General features: G+C 45.5%; 1 protein-coding gene across 1 annotated transcript in view; it reads left to right on the forward strand.

Annotated features, from left to right (window-relative positions):
* The first annotated feature begins 795 nt into the window (after positions 1–795).
* The window catches only part of LOC120747083 (NACHT, LRR and PYD domains-containing protein 14-like), a 30,924-nt gene continuing 11,472 nt past the window's right edge, over positions 796–20,247 (forward strand). The window contains exons 1-3 of the mRNA XM_040052695.1: positions 796–1,072; positions 7,094–7,286; positions 7,366–7,539. Coding sequence (XP_039908629.1) covers positions 796–1,072; positions 7,094–7,286; positions 7,366–7,539 — 644 coding nt within the window. The remainder of the gene's footprint in view (positions 1,073–7,093; positions 7,287–7,365; positions 7,540–20,247) is intronic.

The raw sequence follows: 20,247 nt of genomic DNA on the forward strand, positions 1-20,247 counted from the left end.
CGGTTTCCAGGGCCTAATCCGTGGATCGACTTCCTTCGAGGCGTGGACGTCTATCAGCAGAGAATGTACCTTCACCTATCAGCAGAGAATGTCCCTTAGTCTGTAACACAGTCAAATATATTCTCAAGTAATATTCAAGCATGCCATTCAGCGTGTTAGTACGAGCTCGGGAGCAGCTTGGGAGAACAAGAAAACAGAGACTGCTTCAGGTTGTCTTCCCAAATTGGCTCAACTTTATTCACAAGTACAACAGTTTATATAGAGGGTAAAATTCATGAGACAGCAGATTATCAGTTTAAACCAGTACGGACCAAGATAAGGGAGCGTCTTCCTGCCCTTGGGTGAAGAAGCACCCTTTGTATAGTTTATCAGTTCAGCTACAATTATGATTATCTCAGCGACATATTTTCAAGGCACGAAATAAAGAGTTCTTTCATTAGTGAATTCTGAAACAAACCATTTGGCCTTCAACAGGCGTCTCCTAAGAGATTAAGAAACTAATGTAGCTGAGGGAGTGATCTCTGTGGTATTTCAACCTTGTACCAGCCTGTGATTCTCACACATCAATTCTTGGGTCAAAGAGAAAAATAACTAAAACAAAGGGGCCTTATTGAATGACAGAGTTTTCCTGTATAATGTCACTATAAAACAATATCCAGTAAATGCTCCCATGGTACTAAAATACCTAACAGTGATGAACTGCTGTTAGAATCAAGTTAAATTCTGATAAATCAGACAATTACCTCTCCAGCTGTTGTTACAGTCTTTGTTTATCGGATCCTTACAGGGTAAAAGATGACGACACCTAAAGAAATCCTTCTGGGGACTTTGGAGGATTTGGGACGTGATGACTTTGAAAAATTCAAGTGGCATCTGAAGAACTACGGGTCTGTAGAAGGTTTACTAGCAATCCCAGTGAGTAAACTGGAGAATGCAGAGAGGACGGACATAGTGGATCTGATGTTTGATACCTACGCTATCAACACTTTTGAAGTCACTAAAAATCTTTTGGGGAGGTTAAACAGGAATGATCTGTTGGAGAATTTAAATAAAACCATCCCAGAACCCAAAGGTAAGTCAGGGAATGACTAAACAAAAAACACATAAACAATAAAAACATTAGTTAACATTACACAGGTGCCATAAGCATCCACATAAATAATAAATCCAAAACACTTGCCAACACTTTCAGGAGTGAGAGACTGCAGAAAGCCAACAGTTTGTGTTTTATGCATCTGCACAAATAACCTCCTGTGTACACATGAATATCTGCTCTTTGGGTTGGTTTGATTAAAATGGGACCAGCAGCAGGTTTTCTGCCCATTTTACAGATTTATATTGTCAGATTGGTTTTAGAGCTGTTTTATCAACATAGATGAGGCGACAACAACAGTTTGGGACACGTCACAAATATGATCAAAGTGCTTTTTCTTAAATCTATTTACCAGTTGAAGGTGAAGTTAAAAAAATGGCTGCCATTTCTTTCTGCTGTTTGGAGACCCAAACAAAAAAATGCCCACACAGTAAATGCTTTTTATTATGGTTTATAAACAGGACACTAAGGTGATTGGTCAAAGGTTGGAGGAAAGCCACAGTTCTCCTTATTTGACTGAAATCCACCATCTTAGCTCACGTTTTTTCTTCTGCAGCTTTCTGGGAGATTCCACTTCAGCCTTCTGCTGGCAACACTCCCGTTACTATGCTTCCCTTAGGCAGCATCATTACAAGACATAGCATACATTTACACTGCTATTCAGATGACACCCAGCTCTATCTGTCCATGAAGTCAGATAACACACACCAATTAATTACAACTGCAGGAATGTCTTAAAGACATAAAGACCTGGATGGCGGCTAACTTTCTTCTTCTTAATTCAGATCAAACTGAGGTTATTGTACTTGGCCCTGAAAATGTTAGAAATATGGTATCTAAGCAGATTCTTACTCTGGATGGCATTACCTTGGCCTCCAGTAACGCTGTAAGGAACCTTGGAGTCATTTTTGACCAGGACATGTCCTTCAACGCACATATTAAACAAATATGTAAGACTGCTTTCTTCCATTTGTGCAACATCTCTAAAGTTAGAAATATCCTGTCTCAGAGAGACGCTGAAAAACTAGTTCTGTCATGGTCCTGGGTCGTTCAGCGTTTTGTTTCATTTTTGGTATCACCTTGTGTACTTTGTGTTAATTCTGATTTTGTATTAGTTCTTAGGGTTGAATCTGGTGTTTAGTGTTTTATGATCTCTACCTGTGTCTGTCCTCTGTGTTCTGTTCGTGTCCTCGAGTTTGTGTTGTAAAACAGTCTGTTTCCTGTTTTACTTTGAAGGTTTGTGTCTCGTCTTGTGAATTAGGATCAGCTGTGCTCCCCTCCTGTGTGTCATTCCATCATTTCCTTGTGTGTATTTATAGTGTGTGTCTGCCTGTGTTCCTCATTGTGTCGTCTGCATTACTGTGTTAATCAGTGTTACTACGCGTCTCTCTATCCAGCCTTCTTTGTGTCATCTCTGTGTATTCCCCGCTGTCCTTATGTTTTCAGGTTTGTCTGTTACAGTGGCTTGCAAAAGTATTCGGCCCCCTTGAACTTTTCCACATTTTGTCACATTACAGCCACAAACATGAATCAATTTTATTGGAATTCCAGGTGAAAGACCAACACAAAGTGGTGCACACGTGAGAAGTGGAACGAAAATCATACATGACTCCAAACATTTTTTACAAATAAATAACTGCAACGTGGGGTGTGCGTAATTATTCAGCCCCCTTCGGTCTGAGTGCAGTCAGTTGAACATAGACATTGCCTGATGAGTGCTAATGACTAAATAGAGTGCACCTGTGTGTAATCGAACAAGGCCGAACAAGGGGAGCGCTGATCCGAAATGCAGCCAAGAGGCCCATGGTGACTCTGGACGAGCTGCATAGATCTACAGCTCAGGTGGGGGAATCTGTCCATAGGACAACTATTAGTCGTGCACTGCACAAAGTTGGCCTTTATGGAAGAGTGGCAAGAAGAAAGCCATTGTTAACAGAAAACCATTAGAAGTCCCGTTTGCAGTTTGCCACAAGCCATGTGGGGGACACAGCAAACATGTGGAAGAAGGTGCTCTGGTCAGATGAGACCAAAATGGAACTTTTTGGCCAAAATGCAAAACGCTATGTGTGGTGGAAAACTAACACTGCACATCACTCTGAACACACCATCCCCACTGTCAGATATGGTGGTGGCAGCATCATGCTCTGGGGGTGCTTCTCTTCAGCAGGGACAGGGAAGCTGGTCAGAGTTGATGGGAAGATGGATGGAGCCAAATACAGGGCAATCTTGGAAGAAAACCTCTTGGAGTCTACAAAAGACTTGAGACTGGGGCGGAGGTTCCCCTTCCAGCAGGACAATGACCCTAAACATAAAGCCAGGGCAACAATGGAATGGTTTAAAACAAAACATATCCATGTGTTAGAATGGCCCAGTCAAAGTCCAGATCTAAATCCAATCCAGAATCTGTGGCAAGATCTGAAAACTGCTGTTCACAAACGCTGCCCATCTAATCTGACTGAGCTGGAGCTGTTTTGCAAAGAAGAATGGGCAAGAATTTCAGTCTGTAGATGTGCAAAGCTGGTAGAGACAGACCCTAAAAGACTGGCAGCTGGAACTGCAGCAAAAGCTGGTTCTACAAAGTATTGACTCAGGGGGCTGAATAATTACGCACACCCCACTTTGCAGTTATTTATTTGTACAAAATGTTTGGAATCGTGTATGATTTTCGTTCCACTTCTCATGTGTGCACTACTTTGTGTTGGTCTTTCATGTGGAATTCCAATAAAATTGATTCATGTGTGTGGCTGTAATGTGACAAAATGTGGAAAAGTTCAAGGGGGCCGAATACTTTTGCAAGACACTGTAGTTTTTCCAGTTTAGGTTTATGTTTAGTTCTGCCCTTACCTTGGTTTGTTCACTGTAAATAAAACCTCACTAACATCTCCACCACTGTCTGCAACTTGGGTCCTCATTTAACTCCACCACACAACGGCTGCCCCAGCCGTGACAAGTTTATGCGTTTATTACTTCCAGGCTGGACGACTGTAATTCATTATTATCAGCAAGTCCTAAAAACTCCCTGAAAAGCCTTCAGTTAATCCAAAATGCTGCAGCAAGAGTCCTGACAGGGACTAGAAAGAGAGAGCAGATTTCTCCTGTATCAACTTCCTGTTAAATCCAGAATTGAATTCAAAATCCTGCTCCTCACATACAAGGTCTTAAATAATCAGGCCCCATCTTACCTTAATGACCTTCTAGTACCATATCACCCTATTAGAGCACTTCGCTCTTGCTCTGCAGGCCTACTCGTTGTTCACAGAGTATTTAAAAGTAGAATGGGAGGCAGAGCCTTCAGTTTTCAGGACCCAAAAAGATAGTTGGGTTTTTTTCTGTTGTATTATTGTAGGTTCTTTATCTTACAATATAAAGCACATTGGGGTGACTGTTGTTGTTATTTGGAGGAATTAAAAAAAAAAACTTTTATACTTGAAATTCTTTCATTTATTCTACATATTTATTCATTACTGGCTCCATAGTGTTGTTTATGTAATATGTGAAATGTTGCTAGTATTGATTTGGTGCTGTATAAATAAACATAATTAAATCGAATGTGTTTCTATAAAACCTGCCCTCAGTTATAACCCAAGTGTCAGGGCTCAATGGCTCATGAAAAGAAATGGAGTCCAGCACAGAACCAAAAAACGGAGGCTGAGTGACTTTTAACAGAAATGTATTTTACTAGATTTCTTGACGGAGAAAGCTGAATCATGGCTAAATTCAACAGCAAGCGAGGTATTATGAGAAGTGCAAAGCTGAGGCCAGAACATAAGCTGAGGCAGGTCAAAGGAACAACCGGGGCAGAATCGGGCGAATAGAAACTATCCAGGATCACTGGAACAAAGGAGATAATAATCAGAGTGGTCCACAGTGTAGTGAATGAGTCCAAGATTTAAAAACTAAGAGGTGTTACGTGGCTGCAGGTGGAGATCAGCTGGAGGAGGAGATGAATTAAATCTGGGTACAGAGTGAGATGTGGGTGCACAGGGAGGCAGGCAGCTGAGGATGGCAGTTTGCAAGAGTGAGTTTTCCCAGCAGTGGCAGGCCAGAATCCTGAGGCGTGACTTATGGCGAGAGTTGGAAGATATATCCAGGTGCCGACTAGGGAACAGGAAAAGAGGGTTACGCGAAACAAGCTGAGGGGCACAAGACAAAATGTGAGGCAGAGAACTGACTGTGGTAAGCAGACAATCTGGAGAAGGTTCATTGTGAGTGCTGCTCATAAATACTGCCGGAGTAATTGGCAACAGGTGAGGAGCAGGGAGGAGTGAGGAGGGCTCCACCCAGGGGAGGAGAGCTGATGCTGTGGAAAGTTACTCAGACTCACTCGGATCATGACACCAAGAGTCCAGTGAACTGAACACATAACCACAGTAACCAGAATGCAGTTTTCTCATCTGTGTCATTTGCTGGTTATTCATGCAGAGATTCTCACTGAGTGTCAGCTCAAACTCAAGTCAAACCTGAAGCAGAAGTTCCAGTGTGTGCTCGAGGGGATTTCTACAACAGAAAACCCGACCCTCCTGAGTCAGATCTACACAGAGCTCTACATCACAGGGGGAGGGACTGCAGAGGTCAATGATGAACATGAGGTCAGACAGATTGAAACAGCATCCAGGAAACCAGACAGACCAGAAACAACCATCAGACAAGAAGACATCTTTAAACTCCCACCTGGAAGAGATAAACCAATCAGAACAGTGCTGACAATGGGAGTGGCTGGCATTGGGAAAACAGTCCTAACACAGAAGTTCACTCTGGACTGGGCTGAAGACAAAGCCAACCAGGACATCCAGTTCATGTTTCCATTCACTTTCAGAGAGCTGAATCTGCTGAAAGAGGAAAAGTTCAGCTTGGTGGAACTTGTTCATCACTTCTTTACTGAAACCAAAGAAGCAGGAATCTGCATCTTTGAAGACTTCCAGGTTGTGTTCATCTTTGATGGTCTGGATGAGTGTCGACCTCCTCTGGACTTCCACAAAACTACAATCCTGACTGACCCTAGAAAGTCCACCTCAGTGGATGTGCTGCTGATAAACCTCATCAGGGGGAAACTGCTTCCCTCTGCTCGCCTCTGGATAACCACACGACCTGCAGCAGCCAATCAGATCCCTCTTGACTGTGTTGGCGTGGTGACAGAGGTCAGAGGGTTCACTGACCCACAGAAGGAGAAGTACTTCAGGAAGAGATTCAGAGATGAGGAGCAGGCCAGCAGCATCATCTCCCACATCAAGACATCACGAAGCCTCCACATCATGTGCCACATCCCAGTCTTCTGCTGGATCACTGCTACAGTTCTGGAGTTTGTCATGAAGAACAAAGAGAGCAAAGATCTGCCTAAGACTCTCACAGAGCTCTACCTACGCCTTGTGCTATTTCACCTAAAAACGAAGGACATCAAGTATGATGGAGGAGCTGAGACAGATTCATGCAGGAAGATCATTGAGTCTCTGGGAAAACTGGCCTTTGATCAGCTGCAGAAAGGAAACCTGATCTTCTATGAATCAGACCTGACAGAGTGTGGCATCGATATCAGAGCAGCCTCAGTGTACTCAGGAGTGTTCACACAGATCTTTAAAGCTGATGAGTGCCACATGTTCACCGATGTCGTTTACTGTTTCGTCCATCTGAGCATTCAGGAGTTCTTTGCTGCTCTTCATGTCTATCTGACCTTCATCAACTCTGGAGTCAACCTGCTTAAGAAACAATCTCCTCTCTTTAAAATCTTCCAGAAAACACTTACTGTAAAAGACTTCTACCAGAGTGCTGTGGACAAAGCCTTAGAGAGTCCAAATGGACACCTGGACTTGTTCCTCCGCTTCCTCCTGGGTCTTTCACTGCAGACCAATCAGGATCTCCTATGCATGCTGACACAGACAGGAAGTAGCTCACAGACCAATCAGGAAACAGTTCACTACATCAAGAAGAAGCTCAGTGGGAAACTGTCTGCAGAGAAAAGCATCAACCTGTTCCACTGTCTGAATGAACTGGATGATCGTTCTCTAGTGGAGGAGATCCAACAGTCCCTGAGATCAGGACGTCTCTCCACAGATCAACTGTCTCCTGCTCAGTGGTCGGCTCTGGTCTTCATCTTACTGTCATCAGATCTGGATGAGTTCGACCTGGAGAAATACTCCCGTTCAGAGAAGGCATTTTTGAAGCTGCTGCCAGTGGTCAAAGCCTCCAAGAAAGTGCTGTAAGTGAATCTATGAACAAATATGTTTAATAATGCTAGATGAATAAAAGAATATGTCTCCATTGTTATTCTTCCTCAGGCTGAGAGATTGTAAACTCTCAAAAAGAAGCTTTGAAGCTTTGTCTGAAATTCTCAGCTCCCCATCCAATCATCTGAGAGAGCTGGACCTAAGCTCGAACAAGCTTCAGGATTCAGGATTGGATTTGCTGTGTGTTGGACTAAAGAGTCCTGACTGTAAACTTGAAACTCTCAGGTAAGGATACAGACTTTTTGACACTTTTTCACTCTTAAATCTGTAAGTTTATCTTGATGCGGACGTTCAAAGTCAGCACAATTTTCCTTTTAAGTTCCTGAGTTTATATTTTTGACTGTCAGGTTGTCTGGACAGATGTTTTTATTTTATTTTATTTTTTTACTTGTCCCTAAAGTCAGAACTAAACCCACATGTAGATGACTTTCTGTTACTGGAGCAGCCTTCCTGAAGACAGCAGTGTGTTTTCATGCTTTTAAAGCCAAACTCACCTTTCTGACCTGGCTTTCATTTATTATCTATTTTTGTTTGTTTATTATATATTTATTTCTACTGTTTAACTACTGCTCACATCTTTTATCCTCCTTTTTAATTGTTCATTTCTTTTTACCCAGTGTTTCTATATTGCACTTTGTATTTGTCATCTATATTTATCATGCACTACTTTGCTCATTTATTGTTTGGTTTTAATGTTATTAAATTCCGGTTCTTTTGGTATTCGTTATGGCCAAAAAGACACGGCTCAAAAGTGGTCTTTTTACTTTTTAAGTTATTAAATTTGTAACTGTAGTGATTTGTGTGTGTGACAGAGAGGCACTGCCAGGGATTTTTGACACAAGTTGTTCTTGAAAAATCAGTCTGTGAAGGTTCTCAGACATCCAGGTCATCGTCTAAGAAGCTTGGAAAGAAAAGCGTCTGGACTTCTTTAAGTTTCCTTGAAGATGTTTCACCTCTTATGAGAGAAGCGTCTTCAGTTCTAAGAGTCAAATGGTGGAGTGGGGCAGTCAGTGAAAGGGCAATGGTGGTGGCTCAGGGTTTGTATGTTTGGGGGGTTCAGAGGGAAAAGATGAATGCAGGTCTGGAGTTGCTGTGTGAGAGCAGGGAGTGAATCTGATCAAACATGAGTGTCATGAAGCCTGTTTGCAGTTATTTGCACTGTTTTCCACTCTGGATGTTGTTTCTGTTCAGCTGTGAGTAGAAAAGGCTTCATTCTACAACCTGTTTGTGTTAGTTGTTCAATAGAAACATTATTTGGTGCTGATGTTGCACTTCTTTTAGTCACAACCAAAGAGTTTTTGAAGTCTGCATCAGACTGATTTAAATGAATTTTGAATATTACTTTAAATACTTAGATTTAAAGTTCTGAAAAAAGTTTAAATACAAAGATCAGTATTGTCTAATGTTTTGGCTGCAGTGTGTTTTTGCAGACAGGTATAACAGAACAGCTTTAGTGTTTAGATTTTTTAAACTTGAGTATGAACTTATACAAAATGCAGCAAGATATTAAAAAAAATGTTTGATTATAAAATCGACTATATTGGATTCATATCGATATCGGACATAAAAAGTGGCATCGTTCCATCTCTGCTTTGATTAGAGACACAGCTCTAATCAAAGAGGTGGTCCGCTTGCCTCCGCCCCAGAGAGAAGGGTTACATCTCCTGGGTTTAGGTGTTTTCCAATTTGTCATCATTTTGAAAAGTTTACATTTCTTCAGTGTTGAGCAGCAGAAATGAGACTTTCCTGTCAGAGGTCATTTTTGAAAAAATGAGGAGAATCAACCATGAAAACCATGAATCAACATGTGAACATGAGCTGATGCTGCTGAAGTGAAGCAAAGTTACAGAGGTTTGATTACAGACACAGCTGAGAGTTTGTAATCTGTCATCATTTTAAAAAGTTTCCATGGAACAGCAGAAATGAGGCTTTACTGTCAGAGGCCGACAGCACTGAACACAACAGCAGACTGGTGGCTAATAAACAGTGAATGATGCAGAAACAGATGTTTGAAGCTGTTCTTGGAGTACACTGAGAGAGAGAGAGCTGTGCAGGCAGGAACAGCCAAAGTCAGAGAGAATTCATGAGCATATTTATCAAACGTGAAGCAGAGTTTGGATCTTCTTTTGCTGCTGCTTCACTCAGTTTTGGTTGGAGACAGATGAAACCTGCAGCTTCAGGATCTGTGAGCTGTCCACTTTCAGCCCCGACGGCGTGTCCGTGTACGTGCCGTCGAGTGAACGATCCACGCTCTGTGTTTCCATCTTTGTGTGTTTAGCTGCTCTCATTTACTGTTTTTGCTGTTTGCTGCTTGTTGAAATAGTTTGTGAGCTTTAACCTGAGATTCTGGCAAAATACATTTATATTAAACATCGATTCAGGATTGAATGAATCAACATCGTTTTATTCAAATTAAAACCATTTAAATGGGAACATGAATTTTTTACAGCCGCCTCTAATGCTGGGTAATGTCAGCTGGTCCATGTGCAGCTGGCTGTGAGGCTCAGGGAGCGTCTACAAAGTGCAACACTGAAAGAAGATCATCCATAAATATTGAGTAATAACTGGACTCTCATACAGCGAGACTCAAATGCCTTTAAACATCAGCTTATCCTGCTGATCCAAGTCCAACACTGAGTTTGTAAAAACATGTTTGTCAATCATTTTGTTTGGTTTCTGAGGAAAATGATTCAATAACTTGCTGCTAATACACAACAATTCATCATATTTCCTCATAACCCTTGATAGGTTTGTAGCCTGAACCTATTCGCTGGAACGTTGAAGACAATATAATTACACAGCAAGCAAGACACGAAGTAGGCAAAGTTCTTCATGTTTCTCGTGCACGGGAGAGACCGGACAAACGCCGTTCCTTCGCTTGACCCCAGTTGCTCTCGTCCGTTCCCCCGTAACACTGCTCTTTTATTGAGGTTACATGAATATGCATAGGTTCATTAACATATGACGTCTACATACAAACAAAGAGTACCGTGTGTGTGTGTGTGTGTGTGTGTGTGTGTGTGTGTGGGTGTGTGTGTGTGTGGGGGGGGTCAGAGTGTGACCTGCTGGTCTGGAAAATCCAACAGTTCATCTAAACAAAAGGCACTTAACCTAAAACAGACACAGCCACGTTTATCCTGCCATAAAACAATAAAACAAGGTACGACCTCTCTCGTGCTCCCAGAGTGCTCTCTAATACACACAAAGTTTGCAGACTATCACTACACAATTGATTATACACCTCTAAGCATAAATGACAATCAACAATACAAAACCTAACATTCCCCCCTTTTGACAATTATGCTAGAAAAGTTCCCAGTTATGAATACCTCATGTCTGACAGTTTCAATGCAAACATTTTTATACTCAGCATATGTCAAATCACCCTAGATTACTGAAAAAGTACACAGTTTAACAAATGTGTTAGCAGTTATCCCATTCCTCATTGATCTCATCCAATGGTAAACTGCATCCTATGAGCAAACAAATGAATTGTTAATTTAATAGTTAAAATAAAAAAGTAACATTTTCAAAGACATCCCATCTTGGTGATGCTTCCTCCGGGTGTGCACATCACATGTCTCTCTGCAGAGTGGTTTGAGTTCTGCAGGGCGTCATGAATGTCTCTTCCAGTTGTTTCCATCATTGTCCATAGGACCAGAGTCCAAATGTATGTAGAATAGACATTCAAACATACCAGTTGGTTTTGTTGTTTGTCAACATGGGTCTCAGCTATCTCCAAAGCTGCAGACCTCTCAGCACTCTAGTTTTATGGCCTCTACCAACCCCCATCACCTCACTTCAGGCCTTCATCTTGTGAGGGGGATATTTATGAATCCTCCATTGTCCATGCTCTGCAGAAAAACACCTCTCTGTGAAAAGGGTGCTGGGTTCAGTTATCTTACTGCTATTGTGATCCCAGCAGCCTTCAGAGTGTCATCCTATGCACAGTATAGTGGCACAGCATTAGGTGATGGTCATAGGAAACTGCTGTCATCACCACCATAGCTTCTGGTTCCTGTGCTTTCACAGAATCATGATGTCATCCTTAGACTCCCTCTGCGCTGTCGATGGAGCTTGGCACGCTCCCCCCATCCTTCAGGTGTCCGTCTGTTGTCCACAATCTCCTCTGTTGGCCTCTGGAAATCCCCCTTGGCACAGCTCTCATTCCAACGCAGTTTCATGGTCCTTGCTGTGGCTCCAAAGTCTGATCTCATGATGGGCCCCAAACAGCTCGACCTTTGACCTCAACCACCGCCTGGGCTGTCAGCTATGCCTGGAATGGTTCTTGCTTCTCACTGGGCCTCTTAAGATTTCTCAGGAGATCCCTTTCAGCAGACTGCTGCACCTATATTTCCTTGCTAGGAGGAAAAACTTCTATTTGGAGAGCATGTCAACAATCATCAAACCACATTCTTTAGTTCAGTGAACTTCACTTATACAGTAGGCCATCAAAGCCTCATCTGAACATGGATGCACCACTTGCATAGGTTTAATACCTGTAAATAAACGGTTAATCACACAAATCACTGCAACAATAATAGAAAGCATTATTTAATGTTACTCCTGGACCCCGCCTCTTGACGCATGGACACTCCCATGAGTCAACTCATCAAACCTGGATCCCTGTCCTAAAGAAAAAGGTTAGCTAGATCATGTCCCAGGCAACATCAGGGCATCTCCGCTGGAGTAGCTCCGTAACCCTGCAATGAAAGATGTTAGCGTGTTTTGCATATGAAGTTGGCTTAACACCTGGCTCTGCCAGTAGCCTGCATACACACCATCATGGCCTGGAAAACAAAATCTGGAAGTAAAATCAAACTTCACACTTGTAAACAATTGTATCATAAGAGTAATAAAGCATTCAACACCAGCAAGACAAGTGTCATGTGCAGGTTTTCTCAAATCAGTAAACTACAACTATTACCATAATTTGCCCCAGACATGGATCGTCCCATGTACTCAGTCAACATTAATGTAATCGGTGACTGCTCTTAAGCAAAGTCACTCCACTTATATATTACTATGGGCTCAAAAGTGGCCAGCAAATGAGCCCATATTAAACTATCCCATAAACACTGCTTCTCTTATTTGTTTTTCTCATGTCACTTGTCCGCTTCTGCCAAATCCTCTGTCACGGCCTGCGGGATCGGCAAGGCACTGATCAGCATCTCTCTCCCCCTCCCCTGTTTTGCCGGGGCGGAACTCATGGCGGGTTCACGCCCTCGGTCCACGCCCTCCCGGATCATGCATACCTGGGCCTCATCAGACCAGCTGGTATATCAGAAGGAGGAGATCAGCGGTTCAACGCTGGATTGTTGTGAAGACTCTAGTCAGTACACATCGAGCCCTAGTTTCCCACTCTTCCGTCTCAGAAAGTTAACATTTGTCTCTCTGTTCTAGATTCCCCTGACCCGTCCCCGTGTTTCCCCGTGTGGAGTGTGTAAGAGGTGACTGGTCACTAGCGGAGAGAGGTTGGCGTGAGCGCGTGTGTGATTCCCTTGTTTTCCCTGGAGCCCTGGAACCCTGCCTCTCACATCTTGTATATAGCACTGTCCTCGCACTGTCTGTAAATACACTTGGTGAAGATTTTGTGAATAAACCGTCTCTGTTAAAACACAACTCCGGAGTCCTGCGAGTGGATCCTCAGAGCAACCCGTGACAGTAACAATCCAGCCATACTATGGATCCAGTGGACTCAGCTCTGCAACCCACCCCTCCTCCAGAAGCCGTGTTGGAGCGACACGAGCAGATGCTACAACACATTAACCATCAGTTGCTCGCACTCACTCAGGCTCTCGCTCAGCACATTCCGCTGCCAGGTCCCGCTATGCCCCCCTCGTCTGCTCCCGCACAGCCGCCAGCCCCGGAACTCTCCACGCCACCAGCCCCCGCTTCCGCAGAACCCCCGGAACGAGCTCTACCGTCACCGGAGCCATTCGCTGGTGAGTTCCACAAGTGTGCTGGTTTCCTAACACAGATTACGTTGCAGTTTAGGCAGCTGCGGCGAACGTATGAGAGTGATGGAGCTAAGATAGCCTTTTTCGTTCAGTTACTCCGCGGTCAAGCCTTGAACTGGGCTCAAGCTGTGTTACGAACTAGCCCGGAGATTACCTATGCTGATTTTCTCTCAAAGTTCAAAAGTGTGTTCGAAAGGGGCACCGGAGCTGAGGCAGCGGGCCACCGTTTGCTGAACTTAAAACAAGGAAGACGGTGTATGGCGGACTTCTCTGTGGAGTTTTGGACACTGGCTGAGGAGACTGGATGGGGGCAGCCTGCACTGATAAGTACCTTATTGAACAATGTTTGTGATGAACTTAAGGGCGAACTGTTAATGAGGGAGCTGCCCAAGACTCTGTCGGAAGTGATCACCTTATGTGTTAAGGTTGATGAACATTTGAGGGCGCGTCGCCGCGCCAGCAACTACGGTTCCCAGAGGCCTCTGGGGCGAGCGGAGTCAGCTTCCGGCGGAAGCGGAGGTAGCGATCGGGAAGTGGACCGCGGCGACGAGCAGGAGCAACCCATGCAGATCGGACGCTCCCAAGTCTCCCCGGAGGAGAGGGCACGCAGATGGCAGTCCGGTGAGTGCTTTTACTGCGGCCGCAAGGGCCATCTCGCCAAGGTCTGTCCTGCTCGGCCAAAAGACCCCGCCCGCCGGATACGGGTGGGCGAGGTCTCCTTCTCACATTCTCCTCCACGCTTCATGCTAGCCGCTAAAGTGACTGTCCACTCTGCCTCTCACTCTCTTCAGGCGCTGATTGACTCTGGGGCGGAGCAGAGCTTCATGGATGCTTCCCTGGCTCTCAAACTTAAGATTTACACACGGGCATTACCCCACTTGTTGCGGGTCACCGCTTTAAACGGTCAACGTCTTCCCGACGTAACTCATGTTACAGAACCCGTGTCCCTAACGCTGTCTGGGAATCACACTGAACTGTTGCAGTTTTACGTCTTTGAAGCCCCTCTCACGCCCCTGGTGCTAGGATTTCCATGGTTACGCCAGCATAACCCCGTGCTCGACTGGAAGGAGGAGAGGGTTCAGGGGTGGGGGGAGGAGTGTCACATGACCTGTTTGACAGCAGCTACTCCCGTTAAAGCAGCTAACCCACTACCACACGAGCCCCCTGACCTTTCAGCTATCCCGTCAGAGTATCATGATCTCAAGCAAGTATTTTGTAAGGACCGAGCCCGCTCTCTTCCTCCTCATCGCCCGTACGACTGCAGTATTGATTTGCTCCCGGGTGCACCTCTTCCCACTAGTCGCTTATACAGTCTCTCTCAACCTGAACGTGAATGCATGGAGAAGTATATTAATGAATCCTTGGCTGATGGACTGATTCGCCCCTCTTCATCCCCTGTGGCTGCCGGGTTCTTTTTCGTCACTAAGAAGGATAAAAGCCTTCGGCCATGTATTGATTTCTGGGGCCTCAATAACATTACTATTAAGAATAAATACCCTCTGCCACTCTTATCCTCCGCCTTTGAACTCCTGCAGGGGGCGACCATTTTTACTAAGCTCGATCTGCGGAATGCTTACCACTTAGTCAGGATGAGAGAGGGTGACGAGTGGAAAACGGCCTTCAACACGCACCTGGGCCATTTTGAATACTTGGTCATGCCGTTTGGACTGACTAATGCTCCAGCTGTCTTTCAGGGTCTAGTCAATGATGTTCTCCGAGATTTCATTGATCGTTTTGTGTTTGTGTACCTTGACGACATCCTCATCTTCTCCCACTCTCTCTCGGATCATGTACACCACGTCAGACAAGTCCTGCAACGCCTCCTGGAGAATCGGCTGTTTGTTAAAGGGGAGAAGTGCGAGTTTCATGTGAGTACTGTGTCATTTTTGGGCTACATCATCGAACAGGGCGATTTAAGAGCCGATCCAGCTAAGGTACAAGCAGTCTTAGACTGGCCCACTCCACCTAACCGTAAGCAGCTTCAACGGTTCTTCGGTTTTGCAAACTTTTATCGGAGGTTCATTCGTGACTACAGCAAGATTGCTTTGCCACTAACCCGTTTAACTTCCCCTAAGGTACCTTTCTGCTGGGATGATCTGGCTCAGGAGGCTTTCTCCCGGCTAAAGAAACGCTTCGCGTCGGCGCCCATCCTCCGGCAACCGGATCTCAAGCGGCAGTTCATCGTGGAGGTGGACGCCTCGGATGTAGGGGTCGGAGCAGTTCTCTCCCAGCAACTAGAGGGTAAGCTCCACCCTTGTGCTTACTTCTCCCGTCGTCTCTCTCCTGCAGAGCAGAACTACAACATCGGGGACAGGGAGCTGTTGGCAATCAAACTCGCCCTGGAGGAGTGGCGCCACTGGCTAGAGGGCGCAACAGAACCCTTTGTGGTATGGACTAACCACAGGAACCTCGAATACATCCGGTCGGCTAAGCGACTAAACGCCCGACAAGCCATGTGGGCTCTGTTCTTTACCAGATTCTGCTTCACCATCACCTACAGGCCCGGCTCCCGGAACGTGAAACCCGATGCCCTTTCCCGCCAATTCACCGCCTCAGAGGACCCCACCCGTGAGGCTCCCATTCTCCCTCCCACATGCGTTATCGGAGCCCTGTCGTGGGAGATCGAGTCTGCCATACGGGAGGCCCAGCGGGCGGAACCGGATCCAGGTACTGGTCCCCTGGGATTGCTCTTTGTTCCCACGTTGGTTCGCTCACGAGTGCTACAATGGGCCCACGGCAGAAAACTCACCTGTCATCCGGGCATTCATCGCACCGTCACCTTCATCAAGCGGTTCGCCTGGTGGCCTACACTGGCCAAGGACGTCCAAGACTTCGTCGCTGCCTGTCCAACCTGTGCCCAGAATAAGCCTGTCAACCAGCCCGCTACCGGCCTACTTCATCCCTTGCCTACGCCAAGCCGCCCCTGCTCCCACATTGCGGTTGACTTTGTCACTGGTCTTCCGCCGTCATCGGGTAACACAGTCATCCTCACCGTTGTCGACCGTTTTTCTAAAGCTGCCCACTTTGTTGCTTTCCCCAAGCTCCCCACTGCCCTGGAGACCGCCCGGCTTCTGTCAACCCATGTGTTTCGCCTCCACGGGATCCCTGCTGAAGTGGTCTCGGACCGAGGCCCGCAGTTCACATCACATGTTTGGAGGGAGTTCTGCGCCTCCTTGGGGGCCCGGGTCAGTCTCTCATCGGGTTTTCATCCGCAGACCAACGGTCAAGCGGAACGGGCCAACCAAGAACTCAAAGCGGCTCTCCGTTGCTTGACGTCCACTAATCAGACCACCTGGAGTGAGCAACTGACGTGGGTGGAGTACGCTCACAATAGCCTTACCTCGTCGGCCACAGGCGTCTCCCCGTTCGAGGCCTCCCTGGGGTACCAGCCTCCCCTGTTCCCTGCAATCGAAGGTGAGCACTTCGTGCCCTCTGTTCAGCAGCACCTGCGGCGGTGTCGGCGCGCGTGGCGGGCCGCTAGAGCTGCCCTTCTTCGCACGGCGGACCGGAACAAACGGCAGGCGGATCGCCACAGGACCCCGGCTCCGGCCTACTCACCTGGACAGAAGGTTTGGCTCTCGACCCGGTATGTGCCTCTCAGAACGGAGTCGCAAAAGCTCTCCCCCGCCTTCATTGGCCCGTTCGAAGTGGACTCCGTTGTTAACCCCGTTTCTGTGCGTCTCAAGCTCCCCAGGACCATGCGTATCCACAACGTGTTTCATGTCTCGCAAGTCAAACCTCACTGTTCCAGTCCTCTGTGCCCTCCTTCCGGACCCCCTCCGCCCGCCCGGGTCGTCGCTGGCCGTCCGGCCTTCTCCGTGTCTCGGATTATGGACGTCAGGCGCCAGGGCCGTGGCCTGCAGTATCTTGTGGACTGGGAGGGCTATGGCATCGAGGAGCGTTCCTGGGTCCCGCGGGCGGCTCTGCTGGACCGGGCCATGGTTCGGCGGTTCCATGGGGCTCACCCTGAGAAGCCTGGGGGTCGCCGGGAGGCTCCCGTTGGAGGGGGGGTACTGTCACGGCCTGCGGGATCGGCAAGGCACTGATCAGCATATCTCTCCCCCTCCCCTGTTTTGCCGGGGCGGAACTCATGGCAGGTTCACGCCCTCGGTCCACGCCCTCCCGGATCATGCACACCTGGGCCTCATCAGACCAGCTGGTATATCAGAAGGAGGAGATCAGCGGTTCAACGCTGGATTGTTGTGAAGACTCTAGTCAGTACACGTCGAGCCCTAGTTTCCCACTCTTCCGTCTCAGAAAGTTAACATTTGTCTCTCTGTTCTAGATTCCCCTGACCCGTCCCCGTGTTTCCCCGTGTGGAGTGTGTAAGAGGTGACTGGTCACTAGCGGAGAGAGGTTGGCGTGAGCGCGTCTGTGATTCCCTTGTTTTCCCTGGAGCCCTGGAACCCTGCCTCTCACATCTTGTATATAGCACTGTCCTCGCACTGTCTGTAAATACACTTGGTGAAGATTTTGTGAATAAACCGTCTCTGTTAAAACACAACTCCGGAGTCCTGCGAGTGGATCCTCAGAGCAACCCGTGACATCCTCCATATATTCGTTTAGAAAAAACAAACATTAACAATACACATTGACCGTTGTCAGACGCAGGTCGACAGGTTCCAGAGGTGCCATAAAAAGACCATAAAGTTAGCCATCCATAGCTGTGGAAAAAGTGACACTAGTTTTCAACACAGGAAATTTCTCACATGTTATTCACATCATCAAAGTAACCTTCACATTTCCCCAACAACACAGTGTAACAGCATCACCACTCATAACCTGTAGACACAGTTTTCTTCACACATAAACCCAGAAATCCTGTAGTAGGAAAAAAACATCAACCAGTTGTCCTGGTATAAATCACGTGATCAAACCACATGAAGAACTGTAATGCTGTAGAAAAGAAATGCAAATGTTAGCGCTGCGCAGATGCATACACACTTTCTCACAATGATCTCTGTGAGCAACACAGGATAGTGAATAACACCCCTGGTAGATGCACAGACACAGAAAGTGGCCCTTAAAAGGTTAAATGATCACGCAACCTCGAATGTTGTTGTCATCTTTCTGCTCCTGTAAAAGGAAACACACATAGATTCATCTGCACCTTTGTCAGGTGGGGTTAACTTCACAAAGTAGTGTTACATCAGTAAAGTCTTGACAGCTTTTGTCAGCTTTTACCAGTCAGTCAGTTTTTTTTTCCTTTTACTCATTCATTCATTCATACATTCATTCTTTCTTTCTTTGCTGACAGTGGAACCTATCGTCGCATTTAGTTTCCACTCTCAGCAAAATGACATCATTTCAAAAAGAAAAAGAACTTTAGCTCGGATTACATCGCTGAATCCTTTTTAGGCTGGGACTCTCTTTTTCTAATTGTCCCAAATAAGTGGCTTTCTCCAGAGCCCATTTTAATGTGGAGAAACTCACTTGTAACAATTTCCTCGACGACGTGTCATACAGCGCTTTCTGTTCTAATCGTGCAGATCTGCTCAAACGACAGAGATTATCGAACAAAACTTTCAGTGCACTGTGAAAGTATCAAAATAAAAAGGCCTTGTTAAGTCATGACACAAGCTCCTCATCTCCGGAGGGTAAATCATACCATTAGCATGGTTTATCATACCATCATACTAATTGGCAGGCTCAACTTCACAACAAAAGAAAAAATCATCAGCTAGATTCACTCCAAACCAACCATCAGCTGCAGAACACACAACATAACCCTAATGTCTTATTAGCTATGAGTTTAATCCCCAGGTCTGTGCTCTTCACTCATTTAGGCCACAGATTTTATTCAGTTTTCCTTTTTCCCTTCATCATAAAACATGTGACATGCTGTCATGCACTTCACAAAAGAAGTTTGTTCTGACGTATTCAGAGTTGTGTATCTAGGTACAGGATTCACTCGCACATCAAAACAGGAAATTCAGTGTTTTAGAGTCTCCACTCAACACACAACAAACTCCAACACACCTCATTCACTCGTGCTAGAATTCAGTCACCTTTCATTAATCTAAGAACGATCAACTAATTTGCATATCAGCTATTAACCCACTAAGATGACAGGACAACAGAAATGCATGTTCAAAATGTTATCACAAAAATAGAATTTCCCTCATACAGTAAATTACTTGTGCTGCATCAATCAAGCAGGAAGCATCTCCCAATTTACTATATCAACAACTAAATTTATTGTCTTTTCTGATCACTGGTTGGTCAAACCAGAATCTTTTTTTTTTTTTCCACAAAAGTTAAATTGTTGTCCTGCAACCTAGAGAGTTAATTGTCAGCATTGGATAAATTCAGTATTTGATAACAAGTGTCTGTTAAATTCACACTATTTTAACACTGATGAAAGATAACAAGCTGATCTTCATTGCATGGGTGTTTGTGTTATTAGGCAGGTTTAATCAATGTCTGTGGAGCTGCATCTCCAGCAGGGCATGTTCTTAAAGCTGCCTTTCATACACACTTCTCTGCTATTATTTGATAATTTCTTAACTAATGTGCTATGAGTCCACTGGTCTTTGCATCACACGAGGTGACTTGGACAAGATGATAAACAGACTCACATGCTTAAGATGTTGTCTAATCTTCATAAGCTCTTTTGTGTTTGTGTTAGTACGGTTAATGCATGTTCTGCTTGTTTGTGTGATTTTGTATGTTTCTATTTTCGCAGTGTTTCAGACTCCTTCACAATTTTCCAACTTAAGCAGTCAGTTTTGTTTTCCCCAGGTTTGCTAACCCAAATTTTGATTTCCCACATTAAATAATTCCTATGTGTTCTCACCTCTCCTCTCACTCTGTTGTCCTCTCACTCTGTTGTCCTCTCACTCTGTTGTCCTCTCCCACTTCAACAGTCCAACAGCCGGCAGTTCTCCTTCAGCTTTGTCCTGTGTTCCACTGTCTCTTCTTGCCATTTTACTCCACAGGTGGCAAATGTCAAACTCCAACAGTCTCCTCAGTT

This window comes from Simochromis diagramma, unplaced genomic scaffold (assembly GCF_900408965.1).
Source record: "Simochromis diagramma unplaced genomic scaffold, fSimDia1.1 OVJJ01000419.1, whole genome shotgun sequence".
Taxonomy (NCBI): Eukaryota; Metazoa; Chordata; class Actinopteri; order Cichliformes; family Cichlidae; genus Simochromis; species Simochromis diagramma.